This window comes from Aquarana catesbeiana, linkage group LG04 (assembly GCF_042186555.1).
Source record: "Aquarana catesbeiana isolate 2022-GZ linkage group LG04, ASM4218655v1, whole genome shotgun sequence".
In the NCBI taxonomy this organism is placed as follows: domain Eukaryota; kingdom Metazoa; phylum Chordata; class Amphibia; order Anura; family Ranidae; genus Aquarana; species Aquarana catesbeiana.
Window position 1 is genome coordinate 93,984,842 of NC_133327.1, and position 9,681 is coordinate 93,994,522.

General features: G+C 41.0%; 1 protein-coding gene across 1 annotated transcript in view; it reads left to right on the forward strand.

Annotated features, from left to right (window-relative positions):
- NOL10 (nucleolar protein 10) overlaps positions 1–8,330 on the forward strand; it is a 140,956-nt gene extending 132,626 nt beyond the window's left edge. Inside the window, 1 exon segment of the mRNA XM_073625385.1 lies at positions 7,803–8,330. Within this exon segment, the coding sequence (XP_073481486.1) occupies positions 7,803–7,922 (120 nt within the window). The 3' untranslated portion in view covers positions 7,923–8,330.
- The last annotated feature ends 1,351 nt before the right edge of the window (positions 8,331–9,681 follow it).

Genomic DNA, 9,681 nt, shown 5'->3' on the forward strand with positions numbered 1-9,681 from the left:
TTCACAGGTTGCCACTGGAGTCCTCTTCCACTCCACAACAAAATCACAGAGCTTGTGGATGTTAGAGACCTTGCGCTCCTCCACCTTCCGTTTGAGTATGCCCCACAGATGCTCAATAGTTTTTAGGTCTGGAGACATGCTTGGCCAGTCCATCACCTTTACCCTCTGCTTCTTTAGCAAGCCAGTGGTCGTCTTGGAGGTGTGTTTGGGGTCGTTATGTTGGAATACTGCCCTGCGGCCCAGTCTCTGAAGGGAGGGGATCATGCTCTGCTTCTGTATGTCACAGTACATGTTGGTATTCATGGTTCCCTCAATGAACTGTAGCTCCCCAGTGCCGCCAGCACTCTATCCAGCCCCAGATCCTGACACTCCCATCACCATGCTTGACTGTAGGCAAGACACACTTGTCTTTGTATTCCACACCTGGTTGCCGCCACACACGCTTCACACCATCTGAACCATGAGTTTATCTTGGTCTCATCAGACCACAGGACATGGTTCCAGTAATCCATGTCCTTAGTCTGCTTGTCTTCAGCAAACTGAGGGCTTTCTTGTGCATCATATTTAGAAGAGGCTTCCTTCTGGGACAACAGCCATGCAGACCAATTTAATGCAGTGTGCGGCATATGGTCTGAGCACAGACAGGATGGCCCCCCACCCCTTCAACCTCTGCAGCAATGCTGGCAGCACCCATACACCTGTTGCTCAAAGACAACCTCTGGATATGACGCTGAACATGTGCACTCAACTTCTTTGGTTGACCATGGCGAGGTCTGTTCTGAGTGGAACCTGTCCTGTTAAACCGCTGTATGGTCTTGACCACCATGCTGCAGCTCAGCTTCAGGGTCTTGGCAATCTTCTTATAGCCTAGGCCATCTTTATGTAGAGCAACAATTCTTTTTTTCAGATCCTCAGAGAGTTCTTTGCCATGAGGTGCCATGTTGAACTTCCAGTGACCAGTTTGAGAGAGATCACACCAAATTTAACACAACTTGTCCCCATTCACACTTGAGACCTTGTAACACTAATGAGTCACATGACACCGGGGAGGGAAAATGGCTAATTGGGGTAAGTTTGGACATTTTCACTTAGGGGTGTACTCTCTTTTGTTACCAGCGGTTTAGACATTAATGGCTGTTTGAGTTATTTTGAGGGGGCAGCAAATTTACTGACACTTTGGGCCAAATTTGGACATTTTCACCTAGGAGGGTACTCACTTTTGTTGACATTGATGGCTGTGTGTCGAGATATTTTGAAGGGACAGCAAATTTACACTGTTATACAAGCTGTACACTCACTAGTTTACATTGTAGCAAAGTGTCATTTCTTCAGTGTTGTCATATGAAGAGATATAATAAAATATTTACAAAAATGTGAGGGGTGTACTCACTTTTGTGGGGCACCTTGATTTTTCAAGAAAAACGTTTTTGTTAAGAAAAAAATTTGAGTGATACAAAGTTATAACACAGCCTAATGCTGGCCATACACTATACGAAAAATCGGCCGAACCCATTTTCGAAAAACGAACATTCGGCCGTGAAAGCAAACGATAGTGCCATCATGTAATGACCAATAAATCGTTCAGTGGACATAAATCCTTTTTTTTTTTTTTTTTTTTTTAACATATACCTAGTGCGAACAGTTCAGATGGGAAAGCACATTAACCTTTCAATTTATCGTTCACTCGGCAGAAAATTTCCAAACTTGTCCTTCATTTTTTTTTTTTTCGACTTTAAAACATCCCAACAATTACCGATTTTGTGCCCATTAACTGGCCAAATGACCGAATTTCAGCCTATTTTTCGTATAGTGTATGGTCAGCATCAGGCACTGTATTGTCAGCCATGTAAGCGTTTTTTAAATGGACTCTCTTCTAAAAATAACTGTCCCTCTTGGAAAGGATACTCATGGTGTGTTAACTTGCTGAATTGAGCCTATTATGTTGTCAGGCAGTTAGAAACATGGGACACATGGAAACATATATTTTGTTTTTATTCGTGAAAAATTAAGTTGTGTTGAAATTTTAAGTGGTTCTCTGTTGGAATTTTTACATAAAAATGGCAATTTAATGGAATTTCTCTTGACTTTTTTTTTCTTTATGCAAGTTGAATATTGGTTTGAGATTTCTGCTCTTATACTGTACAGAAATGAACTATGAGAAGTTATCATGTTTTGTGTTAACAATTATTTTTAGTGTACATTGTGTTTGTTGTGTGTCTATGACAACTGTGACAGGTGCTCAGCTGACATATCCATGTTCACCAGCAATATATATACGGCTCACCAAACATGGTGTGGAATATATAAGGAAACTCAGTCTAATGACTTGGATCATATTGTACCTGCTGCAATTAATGTTTAGCAGCCTATGTAAAAGGATTCTAAGAGAAGTCAAACTTTGTAGTGGGCTGTAGTGAGGGACATTAAACTGAACATTTTTGTGTTTCCTACAAATGAAACACTCTCAGAGCCTTAAAGCAGTAGTAAACCGCATCCAGAAAAAAAAAAATCGGGCCCCGGGCAGTTTAAGTCATAATGTACTAGTATGCATCGCATACTAGCACATTATAACAGACTTTCCTAAAAACAGAACAAAATATTACAGCGCACACATGTAAAAAATGACATTTCACTCCTGCAAGGCTATTTAAAACACCTGAATGTTTTCAAAAAATATGGGGATTTGGTCACACCATATGGCTATATGGTGCTTAAGCCCACTACTGCAGCAAAGTACCCCATTATCAGTGGGTCCTACACTATCCATAGAATGGAGCATCCTGCTTCTCTGAACCATGGGAGCCATACACTCCTCTATATGGGAGAACTAAAGAACTCTTCCTATAACACAGGTGGACACTAATGAGAGGCACTGATGAGGGAGTTGGTCAGAATCCATACAGAATAGACAAACAAAGATTTGGGGGGCACACCCTAAAAGATGCATTAAAGATGGTGCAGCCATAAGACCGTACAACTGAACAAAATATTACAGCGCACACATGCAAAAAATAACTTCATCATTACCTCTTATTAGTGTCCACCTGTGTTATAGGAGGAGTCCTTTTAGTTTTCCCATATAGAGGAGTGTATGGCTCCCATGGTTCAGAGAAGCAAGATCTTCCAGTCTATGGATAGCGTAGGACCCACTGATAATGGGGCACTTTGTCGCAGTAAGTGGGCTTAAGCACCATATAGCCATATGGTGTGACCAAATCCCCATATTTTTTTGAAAATGTTCAGGTGTTTTAAATAGCCTTGCAGGAGTTAAATGTCATTTTTTGCATGTGTGCGCTGTAATATTTTGTTCTGTTTTATGGTCTTATGGCTGCACCATCCTTAATGCATCTTTTAGGGTGTGCTCCCCAAATCTTTGTTTACCTGAAAGCAAAGCCCTTCCAGCGAGGAGCTGCCACCGCTAAAGGTGCTTCCACTTTCACCCAGTCTTTTTTCCAGGGTTTCCAGGTTCGCAGCCTTTTACTATCTGATTGGCCAAGTCGGCGATGATTCATGCACGTGGAAGTCGCTGTTTACGGCACGGCTCTGGAGGAACGCCACGTATGCCGATCCTTCAGAGTGGATGTGCTGGTGATGTCACTGGCTGCCTGCATCTAAAGTAAATATCTTCTAAACAGCGCACGTATAGGAGATATTTACTGTACCTATAGGTAAGCCTATAATAAGGCATACCTATAGGTAAAAATCATACATGGGAGTTTACTCCCACTGTGATAAAAATCCCCAGCTGATTCAACAATGATCAATATGTAAGGCCTCATGAGTGGTGGCGTTTACCCAGGAACCTCCGTTCTTCCATTGCATCCTGCATGGCAAGGACTTGGCCTTTTGAATTGGCTACTGAATTCTCAACATTGTATTCTGGAGTGTGATGTGAAGCAGGTATTAGCTCTAACCTTCAAGAACAGACTAGTTTATCTAGTTGTTGTGAGAATAAGAACTGGAAATCTCAGTATACACTGGTACTGACTCAGACTTATTGTAGATATAAAGGCCATCATTATTTTTTTCTTACCTACAGTGAGGGAAAAAAGTATTTGATCTCCTGCTGATTTTGTATGTTTGCCCACTGACAAAGAAATGATCAGTCTCTATAATTTTAATGGTAGATTTATTTTAACAGTGAGAAACAGAATAACCACAAAAAAAATCCAGAAAAACGCATTTCAAAAAAGTTATAAATTGATTTGCATTTTAATGAGTGAAATAAGTATTCGACCCCTTCGCAAAATATGACTTAGTACTTGTTGGCAATCAGAGGTCAGACGTTTCTTGTAGTTGGCTACCAGGTTTGCACACATCTCAGGAGGGATTTTGTCCCACTCCTCTTTGCAGATCCTCTCCACGTCATTAAGGTTTCGATGCTGACATTTGGTAACTCGAACCTTCAGCTCCCTCCACATATTTTCTATGGGATTAAGGTCTGGAGACTGGCTAGGCCACTCCAGGACCTTAATGTGCTTCTTCTTGAGTCACTCCTTTGTTGCCTTGGCGGTGTGTTTTGGGTCATTGTCAAGCTGGAATACCCATCCATGACCCATTTTCAATACCATGGCTGAAGGAAGGAGGTTCTTACCCAAGACTTGATGGTACATGGTCCTGTCCATCATTCCTTTTGATGCGGTGAAGTTGTCCTGTCCACCAATGCATAATGTTTCCAACTCCGTGTTTGATGGTGGGGATGGTGTTCTTGGGGTCATAGACAGCATTCCTCCTCCAAACATGGTGAGTCAATTTGATGCCAAAGAGCTTGATTTTGGTCTCATCTGACCACAGCACTTTCACCCAGCTCTCCTCTGAATCATTCAGATGTTCATTAGCAATATTCAGACAGGCCTGTACATGTGCTTTCTTGAGCAGGGGAACCTTGCGGGCGCTGCAGGATTTCAGTCCTTCACAGCATAGTATGTTACCAATTATTTTCTTGGTGACTATGGTCCCAGCTGCCTTGAGATCATTGACAAGATACTTCCGTGTAGTTCTGGGCTGATTCCTCACCATTTTCATGATCATTAAAACGCCACGAGGTGAGATCTTGCATGGAGCCCCAGACCGAGGGGGATTGACAGTTATTTTGTTTTTCTTCCATTTGTGAATAATCGCACCAACTGTTGTCACCCTCTCACCAAGCTGCTTGACGATGGTCTTGTAGACCATTTCAACATTGTGTAGGTCTACAATCTTGTCCCTGACATCATTGGACAGCTCTTTGGTTTTGGCCATGGTGGAGAGATTGGAATCTGATTGCTTCTGTGGACAAGTGTCTTTTATACAGGTAACAAGCTGAGATTAGAAGCACTCCATTTAAGAGATCTCAGCTCGTTATCTGTATAGAAGACACCTGGGAGCCAGAAATCTTGATGATTGATAGGGGATCAAATTCTTATTCCACTCATTAAAATGCAAATCAATTTATAACATTTTTTGAAATGCGTTTTTCTGGATATTTTTGTGGTTATTCTGTCTCTCATTGTTAAAATAAATTTACCATTAAAATTATAGACTGATTATTTCTTTGTCAGCAGGCAAACGTACAAAATCAGCACAGGGGGTCAAATACTTGTTTTTAAATACCGTTGTTATGGCAGCATCTAGATGCCATAACTCCAGTATTTTTTTTATACTTTGGGTGACTCTCTTTCCGATACAAGTGATCCCGGCGGCTGATTCACCACAGGATTACTTTTAGAGTTGGTGGGAAAAATGACCCCCCTCCCCCACCGCTTCCCAGTCGTCTTCAGGCTTAAAGCGCCCCATCTCTCTGAGCTCGCGTGCAGAAGCGAACGCATGCGCAAGTCGCGCCCACATATGTAAATGTTGTTTAAACCATACGTGAGGTATTGCCACAAAACTTAGAGTGATAGCAATAATTCTAGCACTAGACCTCCTCTGTAACTCTAAATAGTCAACCTACAAAACATTTTTTAAAGCGTCGCCTATAGAGATTAAGTGCCATTTGATGAGCACTCGCAATTTTAAAGCATGACATGTTAGGTATCTATTTATTTGGCTTATTATCATCTTTCACATTTATACAAATAAAACTTTACTGTTTTTTTGTTTGTTTTTTATTCAATAAGGTGTATTTTCTACCCAAAAAATTGCATTTGTAAGAATGCTGTGCATAAAATATTGCAGTGATCACTATTTTGTTCTCTAGGGTCTCTGCTAAAAAAATATATATAATGTTTGGGGGTTCTAGGTAATGTTCTAGCAAAAAATTCTAATTTAAACTTGTCAGCAAAATGTTACAGAAAAGTCCTGGTCTTAAAATGGAAATAAACTTCCATCTATTGCTTTTACCTATAGGTAGTGTAAATATCTCCTAACATGCACAGTGTTGGAGATATTTACTATACATGCAGCCAGTGACATCACTGGTGCATGTCCTCTGAATGAACAGCCACCTGTGCCGTTCCTTCAGAGCCCTGTGCTGTAAACGCGGAAGCAAGACGGGTGAAGATTAGAGCGCCTGCAGTGCTGATATCTTGGCGCTGGAAGAGCTTCGTCTTAAGGTAAGTTTAACATAATGTGCTAGTATGCGATGCATACTAACACATTATGACTATTAACTTGTAGGTACAAAAAAAAAAATGTTGCCTGGTTTACAACCACTTTAAAGTGGTTAACCTGTTTTGTTAATTTCCTAATTCTTTTACTGCCAAGGAATCTTGTCTCAGTTCTTTATTGCCTGCTGCAGCAGTAGACTCAGTGTAATATGTGTTTAATGGCACTGAGTACAGATTACATTATCATTATCCACTTTAACCACTTGCCTCTTGCCTACCAGGCCAATTCTGACACTTTTCTCTCATATATGTAAAAATCTGTGTTTTCCTTGCTAGAAAATTACTTAGAACCCCCAAACATTTTTTTTTTTTAGCAGAGGCCTTAGAGAATTAAATATCAGTCGTTGCAATTTTTATGTCACGCGGTTTTTGCGCAGCGATTTTCCAAACGCAGTTTTTTGGGAAATACATTTTGAGTTCAATGAGCCAATGAGTTTAAAAAATTGTTTTTAAAAAACACGATATATAACCCAATTTTTTTTTTTTTTTTTATGAAAGATGATATGTCAAGTAAATAGATACTCAACATGTCATGCTTTAAAATTGTGCATGCTCATTGAATGGCGCCAAACAACTGTACTTAAAAATCTCCTAAGGCAACGCTGTAAAAATTTCCAGTTTGGAGTTACAGAGGAGGTCTAGTGCTAGAATTATTGCCCTTGCTCTGACGTTGGCAGCAATACCTCATGTGTGGTTTTAACACAGTTTACAGTGAATTTCATTTAGTGTGTATTGTTGTGATAAGCTGTGATTGGCCACAGCTACTCACTTGCTACGGATGGGCTGTAATTGGCTATGTCTGTACCATGTGATCACTGTGACCAATCGCAGCCAGCAACACAAGTGTACACAACATGAATGGCATGAATCAAAGCCATTTATTTACAATTGTCATGATCTGTGATTACAGCGTTGTCGGGTACTGGCAGCGGACCGGTACACTGATCAGTAACCTGACACAGCGGGTGACTGATCATGCTGGAGTGCGGCCTGTTCTGGGAAGGACATCCTCCCAGAATAATAGGTAGGGCTTCTGCTCGGGTGTAATTTTACAATGGCGGGAAGCAGTTAAAGGCGAGAAAAAAGCCACAGAGAACATTGTAGTGCAGCTTTGATTAGTTTAAAGATGGTTGTTGATCATGCGGATTATGTAATTATATCATCTGACTTGATTTATATTCCCAAATGTGAAATTTTATGTGTGTTCTTTTCCAGTCTGAACATGTAAAGAAGAGACAAGAAGCAGAAAAACAACATAAAGAGGAGAGGAAAAAACTGCGCCGTTCAGCGGGACACTTAAGGAGTAAACCTGCAAAAGGAAGACCATTTTTTTAACAGACTGGATCTTAGTCCGGAATGAACTAAAACAATGAAAATTAGTTTGCCTGAATATATGCATACAAGATTGTCCAATCTGCACAGAATATATAATTCACAAATCATCATTCTCAGGATTCCTGAATTGTGTGAGTATTTGCAGGTCAGACGGTTGTACATGTGGATGTTCAGAGGAATCATTTGTGGCCATTTCTTTGAAAATCCTGGTGGATGAATGATTTACAGCAGCACAGTGTGTCACCTGGCGGGAATGTCGAACAATTATTGAGGCCTAATTAAATCTCTACTGACACATCACTGGTGGGTGAAGTTTGAACTGGAGATTTACCTTGTATCTGTCATTGCAGCAAAAGCCTTGACCATTCTCATCCTATTTAAATAAATCATTACTAATTTTTTACTTTTTTTTTTGTAGTGTTATTTGTTTATAGGCTATTTAAAAAAAAGCACTCATCAGGATAAACAAAGGAACGGTAAACATACTTTATAATAGTTTGTGCACACTTTTTCTTCTTCTAATGGCCAGGCGCTGCAGTACCTGCACTGAAGATTACCGTTATGATTTGTAATGAGGAGATTTAATGAATAGCGAATCTGATTTACCTCCAAGCAGATTTGGCTGATGTGGGAATCTCACAATTCAGAAATTTAGGCAAATGCAATATATGATTGTTTCATTATCTTCAGACAGAGCAAGTTTACATACAATAAGTAAATTTAGGTAAATAATTGTGATGATCCCTCCTAGATCGTCTTGACTTTGCAAATAAAGTCAAGATTGTAATCAGTTTTATAGTGCATAGGGCCATGACCAAGCTCCCTGACCTCTGTGCTGAGCTTGACATGTTTTAGAGGGTTCTGAGCCACAAATACAAGATGGTTTAGGGCTCATTCACACAAGCACTGAGATCCGTGCACCACGAATGCCAGGTGGTGGGTGTGGGCAGCTCAAGTCTTTGGGAACTCGGCAACTATATGAACATCCTAATTTTACAGACATGCTGGTGAGTGGCCCTGAATGCACTCTGTCTGCGTTTGGGACTGCTCACACAGACACACCTTGCAAATTAGGATGAGTAGCTGTGTCTGTACAGATGCTGCGTCACCAAAGACGTACATGGGCTGTCTGCAGACAGCACCTGATGGCTTCATAAATATACTGCCTGTTAGGAGTGGGTGTTGTTTAATGACATACACCAGTCTGCCTTAACTTTAGAACCACCCACCTAATGTTGAGTAGGTCCCCCTTTTGCTGCCAAAACAGCCCTGACTCCCTGAAGCATGGACACCACTAGACCTCTGAAGGTATGCTTAGGTATCTGGCACCAAGCTATCAGTAGCAGATCCTTTAAGTCCTGAAAGTGGCAAGGTGGGGACTCCATGGATCTGACTTGTTTTTCCAGCACATCTTACAGATGCTCGATTGGATTGCGATCTGGAGAGTTTGAAGGGCAAGTCAACACCTTAAACTTGTGTCCTTAAAACCATTCTTGAACCATTTTTGTAGTGTGGCAGGGAGCATTATCCTGCTGAAAGAGGGCGCTGCCATCAGGGAATACAGTTTCCACAAAGGAGTGTCCTTGGTCAGTAACTGTGTTTGGGTAGGTGGTACTTGTCAAGTAACATCCACATGAATGGCAGGACCCAAGGTTTCCCAGCAGAACATTGTCTAAAGCATCACATTGCCTCCGCCAGCTTGCCTTTTTGCGGTACTGCGTCCTTGTGCCTTCTCTTTCCCAGGTAAGTGACCTCCACT